Here is a 26,483-nt window from a genome sequence, read left to right on the forward strand (position 1 = left end):
CTCAGCCCCTGTTCTCCTGGCAACCATCCCGCAGGTCCGTCTGTGCCTTTTCCACTGTGCAACGAACGCACGCTGTCACCAGCTGCCGCCGGGACAAGGAGGCGCAAACCCAACCACATGCATATCGACCCCAAGCTCCAGTAATGTCCCCATTACGAGAGGCGACAATCTGTCTGCCGTCCGTCTCTAAGCACGGTTGCTGCCATCTTCCCGGTCGTGCTCGTCGACAGAGTCGGTTCCGGCAAGCTTGGCTTGTCGTTCCCGCTCGAGCTCGTTGAACTTGCGCACGACCTGCACCGTCGCATAGAAGGAAAACGGCAGCGACAGGAACCACAGCCCGCAGTTGATGCTCGCCGTCGCAATCAGCACCGTGGGGACCGCCTGCACGCCAAAGCCCACGGCGACACCCGCCGTCTCAATGCCGCGCAACAGGGACGAGTAGCGGATCGAGTCGCCTGGCGAGTCGGACAGGTTGGAGATGCACCAGTACACGTAGTTCTCCACCAGGGAGAACGTGATGCGCTCAAACATGTAGACGCCAAAGCTGTGCCGTTAGCACAAACTTGGGCAATGGGCAAGGGAGGCAAGGCAGAGAGGGAGGAGGAGGAGAGCGGAAAGGTGGCGGTGCCTGTCAGAGACAAAGTTTAGGGGTTTGGCGGGAGTGGTAGGCAGCCAGCCGTGGCTTCTTGCAGCGTTTCAGCGAGACGGATGCTGTGGAACGCTCCACACGAGGTAGCTACCAGTTTATGCCGCGCTGCTCCAGACTCCTGGACGGCGGGACCCTGCGATCGCCCGGCGTCCGCATCCACGACTCCTGCGGCCAACCCAGAACTTGTTGGAGCTGAACGCCGCTTCCCTTCCGCCACGCCCACACGCCCACGCGCCCACGCACGCCCACTCACCCGCGTCCAAAGGCCGACAGGTTGCCCCAGTCGAGAACGGGCTTGGTGTGGCGGTACTCGTTCTGGATGTACACTGCCCAGATCCACGTGCCCGAGTTGACGAGTGCGATGAACACAAAGGTCGTGATGGCGCGGGTCTGGCGCTTCTTCGCCCACGGCAGGTCGACGAGCATGCCCGCGAGCCACGTCGACAGCGTGCCCACGACCGCGGACATGAAGCTGCCCAACGCGCGGCTGCGGACCGTGAAATACGTCGCGAGGTATGTGCCCGGGTACGCCTGGATCCAGCCAAAGTACCAGAACAAGGGGGTCAGCAGCAGGATCTGGCGGCTCTTGAGCAGCTTCCACATCTCGCGCAGCTCCTCGCGCCACTTGATCCCCCTTGGCGCCTCGATCTTGGTCCCGTCGTCGCGCTGCACCTTCTCGGGGTTGGAGAGGAACAGGCCAAAGATGAGCCCCAGGCACTGGATCGCGATGAAGGCTTGGTACGTCTTGTACCCCACCTTGCCTTTGCGGTTGACCTTGTGGTTGAGCGCGAGCGAGATGGAGCCGCCGATGATGTTGCCAAAGTTGCGGAACGAGAACCACGTCGCGATGTAGCGCCCGCGCTTGTGCGCCTCGGGGTAGCCTGCACGAGCGTCAGCGAGTGCGCGCGCTGGCATGCCGACCGTCGCCCGGCCGACCTCGCCCCCGCCCTCGCGCTCGCCCCCACTCACCAGTCGCGATAGCCCCCTCGACCGACCAGAAGAAGCCAGCAGAGATACCGCACATCACGCTGCCAAAGTACACGAACCACTCGGCGCCGGTGCGGTTGTTGTGGTACAGGCCCGCCGCGTAGAGGGGGTATCCGACCGATCCGAGCGCGAGCGTCCAGCGGAAGCCGATAATGTTGGTGAGCCATGGTCCGGCGAAGCAGGTGATCTGGAGGATGTCAGCGTGCCGCCGAGCCCTCTTGCCGCCCCGACGCTACGCACCGTCATGAACGCATACAAGATCGCATTGGCCGCATTGACCAAGTTCGGGCTCTGCGACCCGCCCACGCCGAGACCGTTCATCGCGGACCAGATGCCTGGTGCCGAGAAGGCACACAGGCCGACAATGAGGATCTGGAAGAGCGTCGAGCGGTAGAAGCCCTTCCAGCCCGTAAGGCGGGCTGCGGCGTGTCAGCGGGGCGAGCATGCTCACCATCGCCACCAGTTCGCTCGCTACTCACGGGCAACCTCGCCCTCGACGACGGGCACCTGCGCCAGCGCCCGCTCTCCCTCGGCGCTGTGCTCCTTGTCTGGTGTGTGTGCGCGCTTCTCCGACGACGACATGGTGAGTTACGTTGCTATACTTGGGGTAACCGCTGCGCAGTCGACCTGATGCTTAAGTAGCTCGACCTCGGACTTGCTTGCACGCCGATATCCTTTTCCAACGGCCGCTGTCTACCGGTCGAATACGGCCCGCATGGTTGGTTGTCTGGCGGTGGCCACTGGCCACTGACTGGCCCGCCTTGCCGCTACTGATGATAAGATGGCACGTCATGGCACGCCGTGCTTGCGTGCATCGCGCGCATTGGCAAGTAAGCTCGGCGTGGCTGGGCAGCTGACACGCTAGTGCGGCCGTAGCATGCAGCTGCTTGCTTGGCTCACCTTGCTCGACCTGCCGCAAAGGCAAAGCTGCTGGTCCAAGTGCAACTCGACGTCGAGGCTTTTGGTAATTTGCCCAGCGATGTTGTGATCTCTCTGCCTCGGGATTGCCCGACAACAGGCCGACTTCGGGACTGGCTGGTGGCTGTTATTGTTCTCCTGGCCCCTTGCGAGCCCTGCTCCCTGCCAAGCACGCTGCACCTCCGAGATACCGCCTGCCAGGAGTTTGCCCGCCCCGGATCTGGCTCGGAGGTGCTGCAAGAGACAAAGCACGACAGTAATCTATTCGGATAAGCACGTCATGTGGTGTGCAGTGTTGATGATGGGGAGGTTGCTGACGTGGGCTGGGCGGGCGGCTAAGTGACACCGACAGTAAGTCAGATAAGGAACAGAAGGTAGGCAGGCAGGCGGGCCAGCGGGCAACAGTCTCCGTCTCCATGTCATCTACGCGCAGCTTGCTTGCAGACACCGGCCATGCTGGCATGCCGAACGCAAGCAGTTGCGAATGTCGCGACAAGCATGCACAACGCGACGTGAAACGTCGTGTCCGAGGCTCATGGTGGCTATTTTAAGTGACGGTGAGGCCGTCGAACGCCGAGCGACGACGCGAGGCTGGCCTTGCCGAGATGCACGGTGCATCGCTCGCCATTGACTGCGGCGCGCACGCACGCGCTTGTCGGCTACAGCGTCGTCTAGGATGTCGGGGCTGAGCCGCCAGCCGTCAGCCGCCGTCGCCGAGGGACAGCCGCCGCCTGGCCGACCTCCGTCGTCGGCGTTGCCCGTGGCTGGTTGCATCACGTCATTCTTCACCACTGGCTGTACTACTATCACACACCCTCCACTCTGTCCAACATCCCATCGCGACATTGCGACCACGGACGGCGAGTGCGCGCCTGCTTGCATTCCGGTGAGTGCATGCTGCTTACGCACGATGCACTTCGTCTCACGCTAGAGCAGCAGCCCCGCGCCCCAGACGCAGGCCACGCAGAAGGTGTTAAAACGGCCCCATCACGGCCCCAAGGCACACCAATCCCCACGTCCACAATGGCCACTGCTATCGCCACCGCCTCCGCTGCTGCCCCCGCCACCGCGCAGGCGGGGATCACGCCCTTCTTTGAGCCGTTCGCGCTCCCCTCCACCAACCAGCGCGAGCTCGGCGCGCCCCACGCCCCGGGCACGGTGACCCCCCTGGCCCTCCGCCCGACGTCTGAGCTGTCCCTCGAGCAGGCGATCGACACGGTCAAGCAGCTGCAGGCGGACAAGACGCTCACCAAGCTGCTGGCGACGCACGGCACGCTGCTGTTCCGCGGACTCCCCATCAACAACGCGGAAGAGTTTAGCAAGTTTGCGCACGCGTTCGGCTGGCGCCCGCACGAGATCATCGGCATCGTCGTCGACCGGCCCCTGCTCGCGCCCAACGTCGCCCCCGCCAACGAGTCGCCCAAGGAGGTCGAGATCTACAACCACAACGAGAGCCCCCAGGTGCCCCATGCGCCAGAGTACATCTTCTTCTACGGGCACAAGGTGCCGACCATCGGCGGCGAGACGCCGATCAGCTCGTCGCTCGAGCTGTTCAGCCGCGCGCAGGCCGAGATCCCCGAGTTCATCGACAAGATCACCGCCGAGGGCATCCTCTCCAAGGTCGTGTACAAGGTCGACGCGCAGTACGCTGGCGGGTCGACGCTGCGCCAGGCGTTCGGCAAGGAGATCGAGGACGGGGATGATGCGCCTACCCGCCGCGCAAAGATCGAGAAGCAGCTGCAGCGGTACGCGCGCGGCGAGCACACGACGTGGCAGTGGCTCGACGACACGACGCTCGAAGTCACCCACCGCCTGCCTGCTGTGCGCACGCAGCCGAGCACGGGTCTCCCGACGCTGTTTACCGGCCTCGCGGCATACTACCGCCGCCTGAAGCAGAACTATGACAACAAGGCCGTCGCGGTGCAGTACTACGGCGACGGGACGCAGATCGACGAGAAGCACCTCGCCAAGCTCGAGGAGATCACGGACGACATCCGCGTCCTGCACAAGTGGCACCGCGGCGACGTGCTCGTCTACGACAACGTCATCAGCCAGCACGGCCGCCAGCCCTGGGGCGGCGAGCAGGGCGACCGTGTTGTCCAGGCGTCGCTGTTCGACGGAGAGGAGGTGCCCGGCGCTTACAACGACCGGCCGTGGGCACAGGTCGTGCAGGCGCTGGACGGGTAGGGCGTGGCGTTGTACACTTGATGTATGTCTGCAGAATGAGGCGTGGGGCACGGTGTCAGGCCGAGGGAGTCGGGCAGCAGCAACACAGAAGGCGCTCGGCCGACGGAGTCAAGAGGGAGAAGCGCACGTTAACGCCGACCAAGTGGACGAGTTCGACGGACACTTCAAAGTCGCCTGCCCTCGAAGCCCCGCTCGCACCAAGCCGCGCAACACCCTCCTCCAGGCCACAGCAGCCCCCGAACATGTCGCACGCACTCCACCCCGTGGCCCATCTCAAACACCAGGGTGGGGCAAGACACGCCGCAAGACACCCCGCAAGACAGTTTGGGCGACCCAGGCCCAAAAATACATGTACCAACCACCGCGAAGACGCCACGGCGCGCGGCGGGCGCCAGCGCAGCTGAGCACGCGCCCTGGGTATTCCATGTTCGTCTAGCTGGCAGCGCAGCGCAGTCAGTCTAGCCTGTCGCATCCCCGGGCCTCCGCATCCCCGCATGCATCCCCACCCTTGCCTTGCCGCAGGCACTACGCGACAGACGACGGAAGCATGAATTGGTCTCACTCAGGTGATCTGATAAGGCCGAGTAACGATGGTGGAGGCCGAGCAAAGCAAGTGTGGCGCCGCGCGGCGCTTGTGCCGGCAATCTAGGCGCCGAGGCCGGAGAAGAAATGTGCGTTCCGATGGACGCTGCTGCATCAATGTGCGTGTGTGCCCTTGGTGGATGTGCCGAGGTGCTCTCGTGTTCGAGCGAGTGAGCGAGGCGTGGCTCGTATGTGCATGGGTTGTCGATCAGCGCGAGGTGGATGCTTGTCTGCCCCAGTGGTCTGCTCGTTGACCGTCGTGGCGGACTACCGTGGCAGCGTCGGCGTGAGCAAGCCAACTCCGCGTCGCGCCCACACCCCACCCACTCGTGAGTCGCCATGTATGCATGTGCAGACCCGCTGGCCATGTCTATATGTACGACTACAAAATAGTAGCCAAGAGGGAGGTGGTGGCAGCAGCAGCAGCCTAGTTGCCGTTCCAGCCACCGTTGCCGCCGCCGCCGCCGTTGCCTCCCTTCTTGCCACCCTTCTTGCCGCCTCCACCACCGTTATTGTTACCGTTACCGCTGTTGTTACCGTTGCTGTTGTCGTTACCGTTGTTGTTCCACGAGTTACCGCTGTCACCACCGTTGTTGTTGTTGTTGTTCGAGTTGTCGCCGCCGCTGCTGCTGCCACCCCCGTTGTTGTTGTTGTTGGTGGCCACAGCGCCGCCGCCACCACCGCCGCAGAGCGACTCGTAAGAGTACGTGTGCTTTGTGGGGTCCTGGGGGATCCAGCCGTTGGCAAGCGAGTCCTTGTAGCTCCACTCTGCGCTGTTCTCCGTCTTCCAGCACCAGAAGGTCCATCCGGCGCCAAACTTCTCGAAAGTCTGCGTCTGGACGTCGAAGAAGCGGCGGAGGAAGTCGCCGTAGTTGTCGGTACCGAGGTTGTTGCCGCCGATGGCGAGCGACCACTCGGCAGCCATGACGGGCTTGTTGGCGCCGGTGAAGAGGCCGGCGGCGTCGCACACGCGCTGGATCTGGCCCTGCCAGTTGAGCGCTTGCACTGCGGGGTCGAACGCGTGGTAGTAGTGCGTGTCCATGATGAGGTTCTTGTCGCCATTGTTGTCGCCGTTCCAGTAGGAAGGGGTCATGAAGGCGTCGTGGAGGATGACGGTGATCGTGCTGTCCGCCTGGCGGACAACGTTGATGGCCTGGTTGTGGTAGCCGCGGAGGGCATCGATGAGGTTGCCGCCCTTGAAGCCGGCGGGCTCGTTGAGCAGGAAGATGGCCGTGACCGTCTGGCGGTACTGGGCCTGCGTGTACTTTTGAGCAATCTGGGAGATGACCTTGACGGTGAAGTCGACGTAGGACTGCTGGTTGGGCCAGTTCATGTCGCCCGCGTGGCCCGAGTTGTCGAAGCCGTTCTGCGAGCCGGGGGCACCGTGCAGGTCAATGAGCACCTGGATGCCATACTGCTGCGCCCAGCCGATAGCCTTGTCGAGGTACGCCTGCGCACCAGTGATGTATGGCTCGCCATCGTAGAGGGCGAACGCCCACGTGCCGATGGGGATACGGACAGAGTTGAGGCCGGCGGCCGCGATCTGGCGGAAGTCGTCCTGGGTGATCCAGGTGTCCCAGTGCTGCTGGAGCAGCTGGGTCGCATGGCCCTTGTCCTGGTTCTGACCCCAGGTCCACTCATCGACAGGGCCGCCGCTTGCCTTCGAGAACAATGAGGGAGTGATCCACTGTTCAAGAACAAGCCACTGTTTCATGTGTCAGTGCGAGATCCCCGATCTCCAACGACGATCCATGCGGAGCACGGAGGAAGAGCTTGGACTCACGCCACCCAGGTTGACGCCTCGCAACTTGTCGGTCTGCGGCCGTGGGGGCTTGGCCGAGAGGTCAGTGCCCGCGTTTCCGTTTGACGCCGAGCTCGAGGTCGTGGGGGAGCTGGACCACGCCGAGGTGGTGGTGGTCGGTGCTGGCGCCCACGAGTCGGTGTTGTCGTTCCACGAGCCGTCGCTGTTGCTGTTGCCACTGTTGTCCCACGAGCTGCCGTCGTTCGAGTTCCAGTCGGACGTAGCAGTGGTGGTCGGCAGCGCAGTGTACGTGTCCCACTTGTGGGCGTTGGGGAGCTGGTGATTGTACCGCTTGGGCTGGAGGTGGTGGGTGAGGACGACGGGTGCCGCCACACTCAGCTGGGAGAGGCTGAGGAGGGAGAGCGAGAGAATTGTTGCGGCCTGCGCAATGGGGCTCATCGTGGGCAGTTGTGTGTTGGGGGGTAGGGGGAGGGGGATGGGAGTGAGGATTAGAGGAGGGGGGTAGTAGTAGTACTATCTACGCGCTGCAATGCCAGTTGCAGAAACGAGGGTGCGCAAACCGGTTGCGAGGACCAGACCAGCCAGTGGTGCTTATAGTAGGTGAAGAGGATGAGTAGGATGTTGTATGCCCGCATTGTGTTAGCACGGTCGCACTTATGTACGGGCATATGCATCTTTGCACACTTGCAGCCATCCAGGCCGCCAAGGTGCGCAGTGCTCATGAGCGCGAGCCAGCAGCGCCACCGGGTCCGCCAAGAAAGCGGTCGCGTCCCGTCCAATGCAACATGGGCAGGGCCTAATGCCATTAGACGTGGGCAGCAGCGTCAAGGTATCCGGGCAGAGGTTGTGGCCACGGCCGGCAAAGTATAGCGCATGCGAGCCCGGGCAACAAAGCCGCATTCCAGTCTACATTCCCTGGTGCCAGGGCTGTAACAAATGCATCTGGCGACGCGCTAGCCCTGACATGAACAGTGAAGTCTCAGGGAGCACATTGTCTTTGCTGGGTTCATTGCCGCACCCAAGAGTGAGAGTGCTGCTGCCCCCCCTGCCTGCCAGCTGGCACCGTGATGGCGGGTGGGCTTGGCCCCCCTGGTGCGGGCTCGGCGGCGTAGAAGCTCTGCGCGGGCAGCGAAGACGCCACGCCACGCATACGCGCTCGCTGCGGGTGAATACAACTCGACCTGACCCATCCATGCATGCACACATGGGCGCTGGCGCTCCACGCATCCAGCATGCAGCCGCCTGCCTGGGTGACTGCCTGCCTAGCGTGGCCCAAAACCCCGGGCATGGCGTCTTTACTGGTTCACTAGTGACGAGTGCAAGGAACAACGCTACGGCTTGGCCGGGTTTCTCGCATCTCGCACATGGCACACACGGCGAGTACATGCTGCATGCTGCCGGCTGCGCGCTGCACGCTGCATGGCATGCATGGGGGCACAATCGGCGCATCTTGGCGGCATCTTGGGCAAGCACCCATCCATCCATTCACCGACCACCTACGTCACCTTGCAACTCTTCGAATGATCCACTGCTCCCCGAGACGGGACGCAAAGTTGTGGTAACCTCGTCTTATCCAGCTGGAAACAATGCTATTAACGACATGACGGGCTGCCCGTGTCCGCGGTCCGCTTCATCCCTCTGCGCCGTCAGGCAAGACCACCCCGGTGGCGCTGATGGCGTCGAGTCGCGCGTCTGCATGCTTCCCACGCTACATGACCGTTCTTCGGCTATGTTTCAGTGGGTGCGCAGGTGCAGGTGTGAGCTGCTGTTGGCTGTGGGGTAATGCACAATGACGCCTGATGCCGGTGGCGTCGATCCGGAGCGAGCGAGCGAGCAGCGTCGGAGAAACCGTCATTGTGTGACGCACAAAGAGAGACAAGAGACCACACTACACCCAGAGCAGGCAGCGACAGCGTCCAACATGCCGCCAGTTGTCCGGTAACCAGAGACATTGTACAGGGCCGTCTGTGGCCTGTGGGCTCCTTGCCCAGGTTCTTGATGCACTTCTGGCGCCACTTCGCGTAAGATACTGCATACTAGCCGTTGGAATATAACCGCAAGTAACCAGGCGGGGCTAGGTGGGGGTTAAGTGAGCCGCCAATGGGGCATTGGGGCGCCGCAGAGTAGCTAGCTAGCAAGCACATTGCGCGTTGGCTGCTCGCGCTGCTCGGTGATGAACATTACTTTCGAGTCACGCGACGGCAGTGTCGGCCACGCAATCCTCTTGTTGCCCGGGGCCCACCTTGTCGTTCTCGGCATCGGCCATTGTGCTTAACCATATTCATCGACACAAGATCGCTCCTTCAACATTCCTTGGGTCCTGCACCATTGTGCTCGTCGGACATTACACTACTACAAAAAGCAAACTAGGCGTACGTCGCATCGTCCCTGTCGAAGCGGCTCTTGCTGGTGAGGGGAGGGATGGGGGTAGGGCGGCCGCAGCACAGGTACTTCTTGATCATGTAGGGGAGCCAGGTGCCGGTCTGGTACTTCATGTACTCGGACGTGGGGACGCTAAAGACCTCGTCGAGCTCTTCAAGCGTCAGGGCCTTGGTCTCTGGCACCCAGAGGAAGATCCAAATGAATGCGAGCACGTTCATGCCCGCGTAGAAGCAGAAGGCGCCCACGGGGCCCATGGCACCCTTCATGCGGGGGAAGGTGAGGCCGAGAACGCCGGCGAAGATGAGGTTGATGAAGACCGAGAAGGCCATGCCCTGCTCACGCTGGATCGTCTGTGGCGGCGTGTCAGTGTGGCGTTCTGTAGATGTCTCACAGCTATAACAACTCACAGGGAACACCTCGGCACCGTACAGGAAGCAGACGGGGCCCTCGCCGACCGAGTAGAAGGCAGTGAAGATGTAGATGAAGGTGGCAGCGAGGCCGAGACGCGTCTGGCCAACAGGAAGAATGAAGACGAGGCCGGTCGCGAGCAGGAAGATGGCCATGCCGGGGAACGTGGCGAGGAGGAGGGCACGACGGCCGAAGGTGTCGATCGTGAAGACGGCAGGGATGGCGAAGGCAAAGTTGAGCGCACCGAAACCGAGCGAGGCGTAGAGGGCCTGCGTGTCGCTCGAGCCCGACTCTTTGAAGACGGTCGACGAGTAGAACGAGATGACTTGGGTGGGTTAGCGGTTGTGGCTGGGCCCCCGGCCCGTGCAGACTCACTGTTGATACCGCACATCTGCTGGGCAAGCATGACGGTGCCGGCGGCGAGCGTGGCACGGCGGATACGGGGCACGCGGAAGCAGACGAGGAGACGGGAAACGTAGCCAGCACCCTGCGCCTCGGCCTTCTCCTCCTCGTACAGGACGTGCGAGTAGTAGAGGTCACGGGCGGCGATGATGGGGTGGAGGCGGAGCTTCTTCATGGACACGACGGCCTCGGCGTAGCGGCCCTTCTTCATCAGCCAACGGGGCGACTCGGGCGAGAAGTAGATGAACATGGCGAGGCTGGGGTTCGTCAGCGGGGGTCTTGGCTGACGCCGAAGGGGACACTTACGGAAGAGCAGGGATGAAGGCCGAACCGAGCTGCAGCCTCCACGCGATTTTTCCGACGTCCTTGACCACGACGTTGGCGGCGAAGCCGAGGAAGATACCGAAACAGACCCAGAGCTGCCAGCCCATGGTGAGCGCACCACGGATGGGGGTCGGCGCCATCTCGGCGGCGTAGATGGGGACCGTGGCGGCCTTGGCGCCGATTCCGATGCCCATGACGATACGGATGGCGATCATCGAGCCCCAGTTCTTGGCGAAGCCGGACGCGATGGGCGTCGCGATGAGGATCAGCGCCGTGAGGAAGATCTCACCACGGCGGCCGAGGTAGTGGTTGAGCGGGTCGGAGAGCCACACGCCGGGCAGCGCGCCGGCGAGGTACGGCACCGAGTTGATGATGCCGATGATCCACTCGTTCCAGTCTGCGTTGGGTGCGCGCTCGCCGTTCGGCAGGGTGGTGGCGATGCCAAACTCCTGCGGGAAGGAGAGGTTGGCGCCGTTCGAGCCCGTCTGGTCCCAGCCCTGGCAGGCGGCGCCGAGCGCGCAGATGAACATGGCGAAATAGAGCATCTTCGTGCCGGCCCACTTGTGGTTCTTCTCATAGTCGAGCGCGGCGACGTCGTCGTCCGTCAGCTGGGGGATCGCGCCAAAGTTGTCCGGGTCACGCGCGACGAGACTCGCGCGCGCAAACAGGTCGGCGTCGTCGTTGAGTCCGACGCTCTCGGCCCACGACTTGGCGCTCTGCGCCACGCTCTCGGGCGAGTAGCGCTGCAGCGGGTTGACGACCTGCAGGTTGCCCACCGCGTGGCTGCCGCGACGGGCCGCACCATCGGCAGTCGACTCGCGGTGCTCCTGGTATGCCTTGAACTCTTTAGGGTTGGATCCCGAGTCGGACATGTTGTTGTTGCTGTTACTGGGGGGCAAGCAGTCGCCCACGCACCATCGTTGCCCGCTTTATACGTTTTGCACCCAGCTCCACCCAGCTCTCCTCACGCGACCCCCGCGCCCCACTGGGCCGCCTCGGGGCACACACCCACCCCATGTTGGGCCGTTACCGCCGGCCCCCGACGCCTACCCTTTCCAGCCTGCGCTCGTGGGGCAGAGGGAGGGGTGTGTCCCGGCGGCGCAGAGGTGCCCGCATGTCGCTGCACCAGCTCCAACCCGTGTCGACACGCCTTGCTCGTGCCAAGGCCAGCTCGACGAATGGCTGAGGACGCAGGCGGACGAGCCGCAAAAAATGAGGCGAGCCAAAAAGTCTTGGACGTTTCTTGGCGCCACTTTGTTGTGGAGCAAGCCGCTCATGGGCCGCAAGCTCCCGCCGGCGGCATCGTGATTCAGGAAAAAACTGGCGAGCTCCCGCCGGCTATGGTCGGGTGAGTCGTGTGCAGCGAGGATGCAATGCTGAGTGAGCGCAACGACGAGGTGCTCGAAGACTGCACGAAGAACGCTGCAGCGAGTCGCTCGCTACCATGTTTATCTGATCTGATACTGGGTGACCGACCAACGCCTGATCGACGCCGATCAAGACACATGCATCATGGCGATGACGGTCGGCCCCGGATGACCCCAGTCCGACAGTGGCAGGGCCGGCGCTCGCTCCACTCTGCCTGATCCGAGAGCCGTGCAGCAGCCGTGCCGACCGACCGACTGACCAATTCGAAACGAAACGAGCTGGGCCGCGCCAAGCAAACAACCTCGAACCTGGCAAAGGCACCCAAACGCCTCGCCAATGCCGCAGGGCATGACGCAGTCGTGATGAGGTACCGCACCCGCGCCACCCTACACCCCTCCAAGCACAGAGAACAGTCGGCCCACGTTGTTGCGACCACGAGAGCGGGCGAGCGGGCCCGCGCCTCCGCTCGACACGCCTGCTCGCTGTCATAGGCGGCCCTCGGCGCACTGTCACCTCGTATCGGAGCACGCTCGGAGCAGCGGTCGCCGACGACAGACGGCGGCGTCTGCTGACCTGACCTTGCTTGACCGACGGCTATACGCGGGCTACATCCCCCGCAGCAACTTCCCCTGGCTACAACTCGGCCGTCCACCTTTCCGACGAGTACCGCATCCAGCCAGATCTGTCACTGCTCCTGACACGACTCACACGACGCCTCCTGTTCGCGCGCCAATGCATAGCAGCAGCACAGCAGGCAGCGGCAGTTACCGGCGGCAACACTTTGCGAGCCGGCGGCGAGCGCGCACGGCGGGCCAGCGCGGCATGTGGGGGTTTTGGCAGGCCGCGGCCTTGGCGTCTTGGCATGCGCGCCGTTGCCAACGACACTGCCTGATTCTCGGCTCTCACAACCTCGGTATGTCAGCTTCCGCCTCCGCACACGCTCACGGCCTAGCCTTGGCGCCTCGCTAAGTGGTTGCTTTCGCGAGCTGCCAAGCACGCAGCATCGCAAAAGTGCCAATGCCGCCGGCTAGCGCGTTCGCCCCTGCTATCTGACACAGGTCGCAGCCAGGCATGGGGCTAGAGCGCTGTCAGGTGCCGCCGGCGGCGATTCGATATCGGCGAGTGGGGTGGGTGGGTCGGCTAGGTGGGCAGGGATCTCGCTGACCCGATTGGCGAGGGGTAGGGGAACGATCAGCGAGCGAGTCTGCGAGAGGGCGAGCTCGGCAGAGCCACCTCGTCGTCAGGCTAGATGCCCACCATGCCACACACCCCATGTCCTTGTCAGATCCCTTTGCCTGACCCGTGTCATCTGCACGTGTGTCTTCAGTGACACACATAGCTCCGGGGAAGATGTGTTGATAAGGCCTCAGAGTGAGAGTTGAGGCGGTGAGGCGGGTGGGGCGACGAGGGAGACAGGCAGACACCCCGTATTGGGCCACGGTGGGGCACTAGGGGTTGGGGGCTGCCACTCGGGGCCACTGCGCCTTCCCAGCACGACGTCCGTGCCACACTCTTCCCTTCAGTTAGGAGTCCACTCGAACGGGGTCGTACAACTAACATATCATCACACTCTCACTCAACCCTAGACAACAAGGACACAGCCCACAGCCATCCACACGAGCGCAGCGAGGCCCAGCGTCGCCCGGCGCCCAGCCCCGTTCATACAGCTCATACTGGTGACGGTCTTGTTCTCGTTCGCGCACGCGTCCCACGACTCGACCTGCGCAGTGAAGTTGGGCTTGAAGAGCGCCGGGTCGCGGGGGATAAGGAGGCACTGGTGCGTGTTGTTCGGCTGCTGGCTGGGCGGGAGGTATGGCATCGACGTGTTGGCCGTGTACACTGCGCCGTGGAGGCGCAGGCAGCACACGTCGGTGATGTCGTCCGAGTTGGTTGTGCATGCTGCGTAGCCTGGAGGAAGGGGGATGGGCCAGTACCCGCCTACCATGACGGAGGTGTTGGAGTAGCTTTGGGATGGGGCCATTGTGGTGTTGGAGGGTGGCGTGGGGACAATGTCCATGGGCATCCAAAGGCGCTACTTATACCGCTCACGCCGGGCTCACTGATCCATAAAGACGGTGCCCGGCAACCACTCGGGTCAAGTCCCGACGAAGCACGAAGAAGACGATGCCTCCCGGACGAGGCATGTGCCGCCACCGCCTCAGATAGTCGGCATACACGGCGCCACAGAGTGAGGCGGGCAGTGCCGCCCCACTCTGGCCCCCAACTGCACATGTGTGCACCAAGCAGCACCCAGCTCCTCGGAAACCGGAAAGCTCCTCCCATGGACAACTCGGCTACCTATCTCATAACCCCCCAGAAGCCTTCCCAGCTGAACGCACTGTCAACGGCACAGCATCAACGCGCGTTCGTCCGTGCTGACGTGTTGCCCGCAGGGGGGAGGGCGCGGCCAACGATCAAAGCATTACAACTGCATTATCATATGACTATCCTCCACTCAACTCCCTACACAGCAAGGACGAAGCCCACAGCGACCCAAACGAGTCCGACGAGCCCGAGGGAAGCCTTCCGCCCAGCGCCGTTTATGCACCGATTCATGCCGTAGCTGCCATTGGTGCGGTTCTCGTTGGTGCAGATCGACCACGCCTCCTCCGTGCCCACAAAGTACGGCTGGGAGTCCTTGGGCGGGATGATGAGGCAGTGATGCCAGTCCATTGCAGGCGGCTGGCCAAACGCGGCGGGGTTGAACTCGTAGATCGCGCCGTTGAGCTTCCGGCAGCACGCGTCCGTCACCGTGTCGTTGTCCGTGTTGCAGACCGCGTAGCCGGCCGGGAGGGGCACGGGCCAGTACGGGCCGGTGACGTTGCTCGAGTTGTGGGGAAAGTTCATTGTGCTAGGGGGTTGAGCATGATTGAAGCCTTCAGCACTTACTTGTTCACTTGGTGTTGGTTGCTCGAGCGCGCTGAATTGCTGAAGAAGATAGGAAGCTGCTGGAATCGGCTTGGTGCCCCGCCGCCACTTTGCACATGACTTAAGTACGCAACGCCACGGCGTCCCGAGCAGCGAGGACAATAGGCTCCGGATTAAGCCAAGTACCCCAGCCACCTCAACCATGCACGTCCCACGCTGCTGTATTGGATGAACGCGCAATGGCATAGGACGGTGGGGGAGAACGTGTCGCGCGACCACGGATCTCTCGCTGATTTTAGAACCTCGTGTTGGCTTGGCGGTGGTCAGTGCTTCCGGCCACCATCGGGCCGGCACGGTCTGCCATTGTTCGAGGCCCGCGCTCTGGCATGCTCTGCCCGATTGGGTGTGGCGTGAAGAGAAAGACACGGCCATCGCCGCTTACAACATGGAATACGATACCGAAATCCTTCCTACAGACTAGAGCGCCAGCACACACCCAGCAGCGGCCCAAACGAGTACCACCGCGCTGAGTGTTACTCGCCGCGAGCTGCCCGACGTACACCCGTACGACGAGCTGATGTTCGTCGCGAGCGTACACGCGCCCCACACCTTGTTCCGCGTCGTGAGGTCGTTGCTCCCGTTGCCTTGGAAGAGCAGGCAGTTGTGCCGGCTGATATCGGGCACGTCGTTGGGCAGGTTGCTCACCCACACCGCGCCACCGAGATGCGCGCAGCACGTGTCGGTTGCTGCGTCGGTATCGGTGTTGCATACTGATTGGCCTTGAAGTAAGGGTACGGGCCAGGTGGGGCCGAAGGAGACCCCTCTGCCGCGGGGGATGAGAGTGCTGGGCATGTTGAGAGTTTGCGTGGCGGCTGTCGTTCGTTGGGTCGTGGGGTGATCGCCCCGACAAAGGACGCCGTCTTTTCTACCTCGCGTTTGGTGTCCGGAGGATGGCGTGCTATGCCCAAGTAATGATGCGTACGGCGCCGTGGCGGACATGATACCGTCATGCCGAGGCCTGTGCACGGCGTTGCATGTGGGTCTGCTCGGGTCGGCGCGGTAGGCAGCCACATTCGGAAATCCCACCTCCGCGAACCCGATGGTCGTCGGCTCGTGTTATCAGCTTCTTCCCAGTCTCCGACCGGAGTATCTTTACTGGCACTACGGGATCCGTCTCTATTCATGACAGGAAGCTAATGCCAGCCGTACTACATGCAAGCAAGTGGGGTTCACACCGCCAAGACACACCCGATCGCGACCCAAACCAAGCCCGCAAGACCCAGCATTGCGCGCTTAGACGCCCCACTACCGGTCCTACACGAGACCGCGGTGCTGTTTCCACTTGATACGACGCACAAGCGCCAGTTCTCGGCGGTAACGTTGAGCAATTCGGAGGGGTGCCCCCGTTGTTGGAGCGGGAGACAGTGGTGTCGGTTGACGGTCGGGTCGTCGCTGGTGTAGTTGGCGACGTAGAGCGCGCCGTGCAGCTGCCGGCAGCACGCGTCGGTCACGTAGTCGTTGTCGCAGGTGCAGATGAGTTGGTTGGGGAGGAGGAAGAGGCCGTCGGAGTGGGTGTAGCCCCTTGTACGGGCGAGGAGCGACGACATTGTGTTTTGTTTGCGGGGGTGAGCTTGATGGTGGGTCGTGGCATTGTGGCATCCGGCATGGCGGAGCCTTTGTACCTCCCCACACCCGTCCCGGCACCTCCCTCCCTCCCAACCATGCGCAGCTGATGACCACGGCACACCGGACAAAGGAGGAGAGCAATGAAGCCAAACAGGCCAATACCATGTCCGGTGGCGCGAGATATCGCCATCCCGAGGCCCGTGCGCGCCCGCCGCTGGCTGTGAGGCAGTGCGCCAAGCGCAGGTCGGTGCCACTGCCGGGGCGCCGGACCTCCGAGCGTGAGTGAGCTGGCAGCTTATCAGTCTGTGGGAGCGGTGACGAGCCAGGCTTGGCGCGGGCGGCCGTGGTCTCATGGTGGTAAACATGGGGTGGCGGAACGTCGGACGCATTGCCGATCACCGTGCGCCACTCGCGTGATCCCCGTGTCCTACGAGCCAAGTCCGCCACCCGCGGGTCGGTATGGATCGGTTGCTCATGACGGTTCAGCGGGTGGAGTGGAGCGCAAGGCAGTGGCGATGAGGACCTGCGCTGTTGGAGCAGATCACCAGTCCTGCATCATGCGGTGCTAGCGCGCGGCACAATGCTGTGCCGCGAAGTGTCGCCTCAACCTCTCTACCGGGCAGTCTGGGTATCACATTCTCCTCTCGCCGTCTACAGCACAAGTACACACCCGGCGGCGACCCACACGAGCCCCACCACGCCGATAGCGACCCTCCTAGCGCTCGAGTCCTTCGTGTAGCACATCGAGATGGCCCCTCCCAAGCCTTGCGCTGCACGCCGGGAAGCGCATTTGTAAAATGCCTCACGCGAGACGTTGGCGTTGGTCTTGTTGGTCGTGTAGATTAGGCACTGGTGTTGCCCGGGGCCGTTGAAGGTCGTCGAGTTGTCCACCCACACCGAGCCGTTCTGCGCCGCACAGCACGCGTCGGTGACGTTCCACAGGCCCGCGGCGCACACGGTCTGCCACTCCTGCAGCGGGTCCTTCCACTCCGGGCCTTGGACGGCGCCCGGGTCGCCGTTGACGGTCGGTACCGTCGAGCCGGGATGCCATGCGCTGCTGGTAGATGAGGGGGCGGAGGACGACATTGTGTTTGGGGAAGAAGAGTGAGTGAGAGACGCTAGATGCTGCGCAGGCGCGCTACTTATCACTTGGAGCGGGATGGTTGTCGGGTGGCTGAAACAGCCCATGTACCATCCTCCGCTTGCTCCGGTGTCGGCAACCTCGGCTCGGGCAACATGTCAACAACCACCCCTAACGCTGAAGCCTCACTGTCCATCGCTCCGAGCTGATACAACCACTCGCTATTCTACAAGACAAGCACGCACCCAGCAGCGACCCACACGAGTGCAGCGATGCCCATTGTCGCCGTGCGCCTGCCACCAGACTTGTTCTTCGGGTCGTTGCTCCCGCACATTATGACGGACCCACCACCCGGTGTCTTGCCAACGCAGTTGATAAACGCGTCGCGTGCCGCTTTGGCGGTATCCTCGGTCGTCGTGTTGATCATGCAGCTGTGCTGCCCTGCGCCGACGAGTATCGTCGAGTTGTCCGCCCACACCGACCCGTCCTGCTGCGCACAGCACAGGTCGGTGATGTTGTACATGTTCGTGGCGCACACTGTCTGCCAATCGAGCAGCGGGTCCTTCCACTTCGGCCCCTGGACACTGTTTGGCTTGCCATTGCCGCCCACCGTCGTGTTCTGTGGCCCGGCGGCGCTCATGGTGTTGGTGGTTGCGATTACGGACATGGGGGAGTTTGTCGTGAGAAGGGGATGAGTATGCGAGGATGACATGAAGGCGACGAGTTATATCTGGAGCGGTGGCGATGCGAGCACCAACAATTGCATTCCTCGAGGATCATCGCTATCGTCTGCCAAACAGCCTTGGCTCTTGCACAATGTAAGCATAGTCTCAATCTGAAACCATACCTGTGCATGACTTGGAATAGATGTAAATGCAGTCCACCCACCATCCTACAATGCAAGCGCGCACCCAGTAGCAACCCACACCAGCCCCAGCAAGCCCAGCGCGGTCCTCCTCCTCGACGCGGCAGACCTCGGCGCGGCAGACTTCGACCCGTTCTTCGATCCGTCGACACACATAGCAATGCTGCGGTTCCCCTCGCTACCAGCGTTGAAAACGCACGTAACGAACGACTCTCGGGTGGCGTTGGCGGTCGTCGTGTTCGTGAAGAAGAGGCACATTGGTTGTGGGCGGCTGTAGGAGGGGTCGTTGGTGGGCACCCACAGCGCGCCGTTGAGTGCAGCGCAGCATCTGTTGGTGGCGCTGTACACGCCTGCCGCGCACACTATCTGTCCTGGCGCGACGGGGCCACCCCACCCAGGGGTGATGACCTGGTTCGGGGTGCCGTCTGGTCCGATGACTCCATAGCCTGTCGCGGACGGCTTCGGCGCAGTGACGGTGACGCCGGTACCGTTGGTGTATGTTGCTACTGAGGCTGAAGACGAGGACATTGTGTATTGCGTTGTGGGGAAGCAGCAGGGTTCGCTGCTTATATCTTCGTCGTCATTTGCATCGTAGTGGGTCGCCAAGAGGCCAAGAATGAGCTGTGTTGACCCCGATGAAATGAAACACGGCGAAGCAGCCACACGGGCATGCTGAAGCAACCGCCGTTCGTGCCTCGGTCCAGCGAAGCCAGTCTGGCATGCGATGCATCACAATGCAAGCACCGAGCCAACAGCGACGAGCAGCATCCCGATGCCCACCACAGTCCGTGCGGCGCCAGAGTGGATCTTACACCCCACGATGGGGTTCACACCGTCCACACCGTACGCACAACCAGTGAACGCGTCGCGCGTGGCGTTTGCCGTCGTGGCATTCGAGAAGAGGAGGCACATGTGCTGCCGAGAGCCGAACGTGGTGGCGGCGTACGCGTCGTCGCCTACCCACAGCGCACCGTGCAGCCTGGCACAGCACATGTCCGTGACGTTGTACACGCTCGCGGCGCACACCGTCTGGCCTGCGTACATCGCGCCGGGCCAGGAGGCGGGATACATCTGCGCTGGGTCCCCGTTGGGGCCGAGCCCGGTCGCCGTGGGCGTCGGTACTGGGGGCGAGGTGAGCGAGAGGGATGCTGTGCCGTTGTTCATGGTGTGGGTGGTTGGGGGAGAAGTCGAGGGCACGGCCGTTGTGTTAAGTACTGGTGTTGCGGGCTTGGCATGGCCTCGTCCAGGTGAGGGAGGGGGTAAGGCACTCGCCACACCCGGCGTAACCAGCAGGCGTTGCGTCTCGGGCTTGTCCAAGCTACATGTATCCCGACGTTGCATACTGTGGAACCCAGCGGCACCAGACACTACCCGACCCGAGCACGTAAACCACCTAAACCGCAAGCACGCACCCAACAACAGCCCACACGACCGCCACTGTAACCACCGCCCGCGCGCGCGCGGAGCTCTTCTGCGTTTCACACCCCACGATGACGTTGTCGCCCGTCCCAGGCCGGGAAGCGCAATTCTTGAACGCTGTGATCGTCGCGTCCGCCGTGGTGGTGTTCGAGAAGAAGAGACACGCGTGCTGTCGTGTGGGGGGCATGCCGGCGGCGCCCGCGGGGTCGGGCACCCACAAGGCGCCGTGCAGCTGTAAGCAGCACGCATCGGTCACGTTGTAAAGCCCTGCCGCGCACACCACCTGTCCGACGTTCATGGGTCCGGGCCAGATGACGCTGGACTGCGCACTTGGGCTGCCGTTTGGCCCGAAGTCGCCGAGGCTGGGTGAGGCTGAGGCCGAGGCGGACGCGGATGCTGGCGGGGTGGCGAGGGAAGTGCTGGGGTTCATTGTGGTGTGGGTGTTGGGTGGGATGTGGTGCCATGGCGAGGTGGGTTAAGTAGTGCTCCCGTTGGGCGGCTGGAATCGGTAGTTGGCGTTGCCGGCATCAACCCACCCCGCCCCACTTGTGCAAGGGATGGAGAGCCAAACTTGTTTCAGAACTGTGCCTACAGTAATTGCATTGGGTGCTCGCTCCAGGATGCACACCACAGAGATGGTGTTGCTGAGCGCAATCCCCTTGTCCAATGCGTCTACAGAGCGAGAATGCACCCCGCCACGACCCACACCATCCCAAGTGCCACCACGGCTCGTCTCCGTCCCGAGTTTTGGGCGGAGTGCGCTGTCCCTTGGCCGGAGGCGGCGATTGTGTCGTTGTTGGTCTCGGCCGAGTAGAGGAACGTCGTGGGAGGCGTCGAGCCGTTGTCGACGACACTGTCGCTCATCAAGAAATCGCCTGATCCCCAGCGGTGGTACGTGACACGCTCCTCCTTGGCAAGGCCCTCGCTCGACATCACACCCCTCAGCGCCGAGGGGGAGTGCGACCCAGTCGGCACGCCGAGCAGCGCAAGCCACCAGCGCAAAGCGGCCCACAACAAGGCCCCGAACCCGAGCGCTGGTGGCGATGGCGGCGGGCCCACGCTCCAGAGGATCATGCAGCTCGAGACCCAGTTCGGGCTGCCCATGTCAAAGAGATCAGACATACAGTCGGCAAAACGTCTTATTGGCCGTAGTGACGTTTGAGTAGAGGAGACACATGTGCTGTCTCGCGCCGCTGTGGGTGAGAGCGTACGCGTTGTCGCCCACCCACATGGCGCCGCTGCCCAGCTCGCAGCACAGGTCGGTGACGTTGTACAGGCCTGCCGCGCACACTGCTTGTCCTGGGACCAGAGGCTGTGGCCAGGAGGGACCGAACATCATGTTCGGGTACCCGTTTGGCGGCCACGGGGCGTCGCCTGGCCACAGGGGTGAGGGCGTGTCGAGCATCGCGGCGTGTATGCGAGTTGTGGTGGAGTGGGGTGGGGTGGGGTGGGGTGGATTGGACTGCACTGACAAGTGCTGGCATGAGAGTCTTGGTGTTTGGGGTGGCGCGAGTCAAGGCCGCCGGCAGCAGTGGCAGTCAGGTGATGATGTCGCGACACTGCCTGCAGGCACCCTACCCTTGCCTCCCCCGAGGGCTGTACAGCAAGGGAGGTAGGAACAAACAATGCTGTTGGTCGCGAGCAAGCAGGGCAGCAGTACAGTACCACCGCTGTTTCATATCTGCCAACAGACGCAAGCACCCCGGGAGTGGACCGATCCTGCGGCCGCAGCGCAGTCGAGGCCGATAAGATTGAGCCGTTCACCCGGCCCGGCTGGCGCTCGGCGAGTCATGCATGCGCAGCATGCTCCTAACCCTCCGGCCTCGGCATGGATGCTTGCAGCAATGCAATGTGGCCCCGCCCCGCTTCCCCAGCTCGGAGGGTTACAACACACCCGCGGACGAATGAGCGCCGTCGGCAATGCTATCAGCTGGCGAGCGGAGGCCGGGCCGGCGCCGGCTTGGCTCCACCCTCGCTGCTAAACGGCACAACAGCACTGCCGATGGTCGTCGAGGTGTGCATGCAGGTCGCATATAACGCGCGGGGGAGCATGTAAGGCTAAGTACGCAAAGCAAGCCCACTCACCTACTCGCAATGACGACCACCAACGGCAACACCAACGCCAGCACCGCCGTGCCGAACCCCGGCCTGAGCCTCGAGCTCAAGGGCAAGATCGCGTTCGTGACCGGCGGCGGGCGCGGCATCGGGCTGGCGATCACGCAGCAGCTTGCGAAGGGTGAGTCGCGTCCCGGCACGGATAGGCCCCAGCTGACGCCCGCCGCAGCCGGCGCAACTGTCGTGATTACGTGGAACTCGCGCGACGCGACCCCCGTCGCGGAACAGGTGGCCGCCGAAACCGGCTCGACGGTGCTCGCGTACCACTGTCCCGGGGAGCAGAGCGCCGTGGTGAACGAGGTCGTCGACCGCGTCTCGCGCGAGGTCGGCGAGGTCGACTTTGTCGTGTGCAATGCCGGCGTGTGCAAGCACCAGGACACGGTGGACATGACTGATGGTGGGTGGGAGGGGAAGAGCGAGCTCACGCCCGCGTGCAGACGACCTCGCCTTCGTCATGCAGAACAACCTCTTCGCGCCGCTGTACCTTTCGCGCGCGTTCGTGCGCCACTGGCTCGGCCTCAAGACGGCCGTTAGCCAGCAGTCAAGCTACCCACCCCGGCCAGAGTACCGGACCCTCGACAAGAAGATCATCTTCATCTCGAGCATTAGCGGGGTTGTGAGCATGACCCCGCAGAACCAGGTGTCGTATAATTCGAGCAAGGCGGGGTTGACTATGGCCGCCAAGGTGAGTAGCGCTGCCCCATATCCCAGTCTCGTTGCCCCCTCCTCTCTCCCTCGCTCTGCTCGCTACTCATCTCGCCCGCCCACCCACCCTCGAGCGTTGCTCGCAGATGAGTGGCCCACCCACCCACCCTGCTGCGCGAGCAACACGTCGCCCGCCCACCCGCCCTGCTGGCGCGAGCGATATCATGCCCGCCCACCCACCCCTATGCGCTGCGCGCAAGAAGTTATGCCACCACCCACCCCTCCACCGCGTGCCGCCTCCCCGCTAACATTACAGTCTCTGGCCGGCGAGTGGGCTCAGTATGGAATCGCCGTTAACGCCCTTTCCCCGGGCTATGTCTCTACCGACATGACATCTTGCGACCCTGCGTGGATGCAAAAGTGGAGCGACATGACCCCCTTTGGACGGTTCGCGCAGCCCGCCGAGCTGGGCAACATGGTCGTGTTGATGTGTTCTGGGCTCGCGAGCCGGTTCTTGACGGGCCATGACTTGGTGATGGACGGGGGTGAGTACATACGAGGCAGCGCCAGCTGCCGAGCATGCTGTCTGCTACTGCTGGCTTGGAGGTATGGTGCAGGATTCTGACGCGACCACAGGCTACACTGTTTACTAGCGAGGACGTGGGGAACGGAGACGAGGAGGTCGAGGTGGAGGACAGCCGAGCCGACTCGGATGCCATCGGGATGTCCGAGTCGCTGTATCGAGTGTAGTTTGTTATGCAGCACGTCCAAGAGATCTTAAACCCCATGCAATGCCCGCTCGTGACGTTGTCGAGCCGAGAACGCGCACGCGCGAGATGTTGTAGCAATCCCGGAGCCTTGGCAAGGTCGAGGTCTGTCTGCCATATCATCCGTCAGCCATTGTGCCATTGCCGCCGGCCTCAAAGCCCCGACCCGGACGGCATCCATCCCGCTCCACTCGATCCCACCCCTCGACTCTCCTCTCCATCACACCACCTTCCTATACCATCACAAAGCACTCGGCCAGTGCTCGGAACAACCGCGACACGCCACCAGCACACCCCGCCCGCACCGACCAACACACACGCACACGAAAAATTCAATGCCGGCCGACAGGCGGGGCACGCCCCGAGCCGGCGGGAGTGGAGCGGCGTCCCGTCCGCTCTCGCGAGGCGTGAGTCTGCCGGCGGCAGTGGGCGTGCATGCCCTGTTTGCTGGGGTGCAGGCTATCACGGATGGCGCTGACGGATGTAGTCGTGCGACGAGTGCCATCGGCTTAAGCGGAAAGTGAGTCGCGGAGTCGTCGGCGCTGGCTGGCGCCGACGCCGACAGCAACAGGACGCAGCTAACTCGCTCCCCAGTGTGATCGCCAGCACCCGTGCTCCATGTGCGAGCGGTATGGCAAGGCGTGCAAGTACGCGCAGTACAACGCACGACCGACGCGAGAGTGGGTCCAATGCGCGCGCACTCCTGACCCAGCAGGCACATAGCCCATCTGCAGGACACGAGCGAGAGCCTGCGGCGCGTGATCGCAAAGTACCTGCCCGACATAGACCTCGACGAGGCGGTGCGCCGCGTCGAAGAAGAGGGCGAGGACGGGCCGAGTCGCTCGCCGACACCGCAGCCTCAGCGCCCGGTGTCCCACCTGCGCGGCAGCGGCGGTGGGGAGAAGAAGGCGTCTCCGCACCACCACATCTCGCCGCACATCTCGCCGCACATCTCGCCGCACACGAATCCCTCGAGCCATATCTCCCCACACACGGACACGACGGGCGAGCGGCGCGCGGCGGCGCGCACAGTCGAGGTGTTTGAGCGCCAGCCGAAGAACGCGGCGGGGTACGAGTGGAACGAGCGGCACCTGCGCACGCCGCGCGGGCACGATGGGACGAGCACGCTCGCGGTGGATCCAGACGGGCAGGGGTACTTGGGTGCGTTGAGCTGGAAGAGGATGGACGAGCTCACGCCGCAGGCTTCGCGTCCGGCGCGACCCTCCTCCGCATCCTCCAGTTCTGCGCCGGCGGCGTGTCCCTCTCCGATACCGACTCGCGGGACCCGCGCGAACGCGAGCGCAGGATACGCGAAAGAGAAGAGTACCGCCCCAGCGCGATCGAGCTCGAGTCGTTCATCGACTCGTACTTCAACAACTACCACCTGCAGTACCCCGTGCTCCACCAGCCGACGTTCCGCGCGCAGTGGGCGAATGTGGTGCCGCACCCGCCAGACGAGCAGTGGGTGTGCAGTTCTGCTGGGCAAGCTGACACCCGCGCAGATGGCAGCTCGTCCTCAATGTCGTGCTCGGCCTCGGCGCGTTCTGCGCCTCCCAGCCAGACTATGTCATCAACCACTTCCTCGAATGCGCCGTGTCGAGCATCAACGTCGACCTCATCGAGGCGGGGAGCTTGACACTCGTGCAGGGCTTCACCATCCTCGCCAACCTCGCGCAGAAGATGAACAAGCCCAACGCGGCGTACGTGTACTTGGGTGAGTGAGCTGGACGCCTCTGCTTTGAAGCTTACCACTCCCCAGGCATTGCGGGCCGCATGGCAGTCGGACTTGGCCTTCACCGCGAGCTGCCGTTCTGGAACATCTCACCGTTCGAGCGCGAGGTTAGGTGAGCTAGGCGTTCTGGATGTGTAGCTTACCTCAGACGCCGAGTGTGGTGGTACCTCTGGGTGGTTGACGCCGGATCGAGTGTGACGTTTGGCCGCCCGATTGTAGGTAAACGCCCCCCAGGATTACCTACTGACCCCAGCTCCTGACCATGAACGAGTGCGACGTGAACTATGTCGTCAACCTCCACGACCCGGTGAGTGGCAGTGACGTTGCCTAGCTGACGCCACGCCAGTCCTTCACGCCGTACTCTACCGACTCCCCACAGCCGGTCGACGAGATCACCCCCTACGCCAACCTCATCTTCCAATCGCAGTTCCATGTCGTCGGAGGAGAACTCTACAACCAGGCCACCTCTGTCCGCCCACCATCATCGACCGAGACGCTGGCCATGGACGCCGAGCTTGGGCGATGGCAGGCCACGCTCCCCGAGTGGATCCAGGCGGCGCACCCGTCCGCGTCAGGCTGGGTGGGCTTCATGCGCCAGAAGCTGCTGTGGCGGATATGCAATTTGCGTATCATCCTGCACCGGCGCGCGTTCCTGGAGCGCGCGTTGACCGGTAAGCCGCTCCTCCCCGAGCAGCAGCCCGAAGAGGAAGAGGAAGCTGCCGAGGTCGAGTGCGCACGTCTTTGCCTCGTCAATGCGCGGGATACCATCCACAGCGTGCACGAGTTCCTCATCCAGAGCGGGCGGGTCTGGACCGGCCTGGAAGGATGGTACGCGCTGCACTACCTCTTCCACGCGTGCTTTGTCCCCCTGATCGCGCTGCACACCAACCGCGCCTCGCCAGTAGTGGAGCAGTGGCTCGACGACCTCGCCAAGGCCCGCGAGGTGCTCGAGGCGATGAAGGCCGAGCCGCTCGCCGAGCGCTTCCTTCACATCCTCGACTTGCTGCAACCGCACGTCGAGCGGCCAGGACACGAGGACAGCGCCACTGCCGGAGCGGACTTGTCGTGGCTCGATGCGCTGCAACACTCGACGGCGTGGATCGGCTCTGGAGCCGATACGACGGGCGGTTTCGGCCCCGGAATGTGAGTTGAGCGTGAGGTGGCTTTGCTGACGACAGACTGCCGTTTGCAGACTTGAACACGCTCAGCTCGCTGTGGAGCGGGCTGGAGGGATGGTCGGGTGGTGATGGGGCGGCGGCGCTGGGTCCGGGGTCGTAGAGTTGTATCATGTCAGCATTTGTCTTGTCCCCGGTGTGTCTTGTGACAGTGCCATCCGGTCAGACAGAGGAGTCCTTTTGTCAGAGATCAGACGCCAACACCAAATCTTTGGCCGACA

At 63.2% G+C, this 26,483-nt stretch overlaps 10 protein-coding genes across 10 annotated transcripts; 2 read left to right on the forward strand and 8 right to left on the reverse strand.

Annotated features, from left to right (window-relative positions):
* Positions 1–145: 145 nt before the first annotated feature.
* SPAC6F6.04c_0 (uncharacterized protein) lies at positions 146–2,218 on the reverse strand (the record flags this gene model as incomplete). Its single annotated transcript, XM_062766572.1, has 5 exons — positions 146–544; positions 903–1,530; positions 1,619–1,823; positions 1,877–2,055; positions 2,116–2,218. The coding sequence occupies 5 exons, from the start codon at positions 2,216–2,218 to the stop codon at positions 187–189; spliced, it is 1,473 nt and encodes a 490-aa protein (XP_062622556.1). The 3' UTR covers positions 146–186.
* Positions 2,219–5,656: 3,438 nt separating this feature from the next.
* exgA_0 (putative glucan 1,3-beta-glucosidase A) lies at positions 5,657–7,697 on the reverse strand. The gene is made up of 2 exons (XM_062766573.1): positions 7,107–7,697; positions 5,657–7,028 (listed from the first exon to the last, which is right to left on the reverse strand). The coding sequence occupies exons 1-2, from the start codon at positions 7,521–7,523 to the stop codon at positions 5,751–5,753; spliced, it is 1,695 nt and encodes a 564-aa protein (XP_062622557.1). The 5' UTR covers positions 7,524–7,697; the 3' UTR covers positions 5,657–5,750.
* A 1,754-nt stretch (positions 7,698–9,451) lies between these two features.
* Positions 9,452–11,618, reverse strand: PLT1_0 (Putative polyol transporter 1; the record flags this gene model as incomplete). Its single annotated transcript, XM_062766574.1, has 5 exons — positions 9,452–9,817; positions 9,875–10,200; positions 10,251–10,534; positions 10,584–11,489; positions 11,614–11,618. 5 exons carry the CDS (start codon positions 11,616–11,618, stop codon positions 9,452–9,454), a joined length of 1,887 nt encoding a protein of 628 aa, XP_062622558.1.
* A 1,933-nt stretch (positions 11,619–13,551) lies between these two features.
* On the reverse strand, positions 13,552–13,950 carry LOC62_01G000154 (uncharacterized protein; the record flags this gene model as incomplete). The annotated part of the gene is made up of 1 exon (XM_062766575.1): positions 13,552–13,950. The coding sequence occupies one exon, from the start codon at positions 13,948–13,950 to the stop codon at positions 13,552–13,554; it is 399 nt and encodes a 132-aa protein (XP_062622559.1).
* A 482-nt stretch (positions 13,951–14,432) lies between these two features.
* Positions 14,433–14,955, reverse strand: LOC62_01G000155 (uncharacterized protein; the record flags this gene model as incomplete). Its single annotated transcript, XM_062766576.1, has 3 exons — positions 14,433–14,820; positions 14,859–14,917; positions 14,947–14,955. 3 exons carry the CDS (start codon positions 14,953–14,955, stop codon positions 14,433–14,435), a joined length of 456 nt encoding a protein of 151 aa, XP_062622560.1.
* A 2,159-nt stretch (positions 14,956–17,114) lies between these two features.
* On the reverse strand, positions 17,115–17,549 carry LOC62_01G000156 (uncharacterized protein; the record flags this gene model as incomplete). Its single annotated transcript, XM_062766577.1, has 1 exon — positions 17,115–17,549. The coding sequence occupies one exon, from the start codon at positions 17,547–17,549 to the stop codon at positions 17,115–17,117; it is 435 nt and encodes a 144-aa protein (XP_062622561.1).
* A 221-nt stretch (positions 17,550–17,770) lies between these two features.
* LOC62_01G000157 (uncharacterized protein) lies at positions 17,771–18,937 on the reverse strand (the record flags this gene model as incomplete). The annotated part of the gene is made up of 2 exons (XM_062766578.1): positions 17,771–18,128; positions 18,471–18,937. 2 exons carry the CDS (start codon positions 18,935–18,937, stop codon positions 17,771–17,773), a joined length of 825 nt encoding a protein of 274 aa, XP_062622562.1.
* Positions 18,938–19,138: 201 nt separating this feature from the next.
* On the reverse strand, positions 19,139–20,258 carry LOC62_01G000158 (uncharacterized protein; the record flags this gene model as incomplete). Its single annotated transcript, XM_062766579.1, has 2 exons — positions 19,139–19,636; positions 19,899–20,258. 2 exons carry the CDS (start codon positions 20,256–20,258, stop codon positions 19,139–19,141), a joined length of 858 nt encoding a protein of 285 aa, XP_062622563.1.
* Positions 20,259–21,922: 1,664 nt separating this feature from the next.
* Positions 21,923–23,241, forward strand: mtdH (NADP-dependent mannitol dehydrogenase; the record flags this gene model as incomplete). Its single annotated transcript, XM_062766580.1, has 5 exons — positions 21,923–22,064; positions 22,113–22,340; positions 22,381–22,628; positions 22,905–23,133; positions 23,225–23,241. The coding sequence occupies 5 exons, from the start codon at positions 21,923–21,925 to the stop codon at positions 23,239–23,241; spliced, it is 864 nt and encodes a 287-aa protein (XP_062622564.1).
* A 732-nt stretch (positions 23,242–23,973) lies between these two features.
* Positions 23,974–26,395, forward strand: GAL4_0 (Regulatory protein GAL4; the record flags this gene model as incomplete). The annotated part of the gene is made up of 9 exons (XM_062766581.1): positions 23,974–24,035; positions 24,071–24,516; positions 24,558–24,816; positions 24,858–25,069; positions 25,115–25,199; positions 25,236–25,302; positions 25,341–25,394; positions 25,434–26,230; positions 26,266–26,395. 9 exons carry the CDS (start codon positions 23,974–23,976, stop codon positions 26,363–26,365), a joined length of 2,082 nt encoding a protein of 693 aa, XP_062622565.1. The 3' UTR covers positions 26,366–26,395.
* Positions 26,396–26,483: the final 88 nt, after the last annotated feature.

This window comes from Vanrija pseudolonga, chromosome 1 (genome assembly GCF_020906515.1).
Source record: "Vanrija pseudolonga chromosome 1, complete sequence".
Lineage (NCBI taxonomy): Eukaryota > Fungi > Basidiomycota > Tremellomycetes > Trichosporonales > Trichosporonaceae > Vanrija > Vanrija pseudolonga.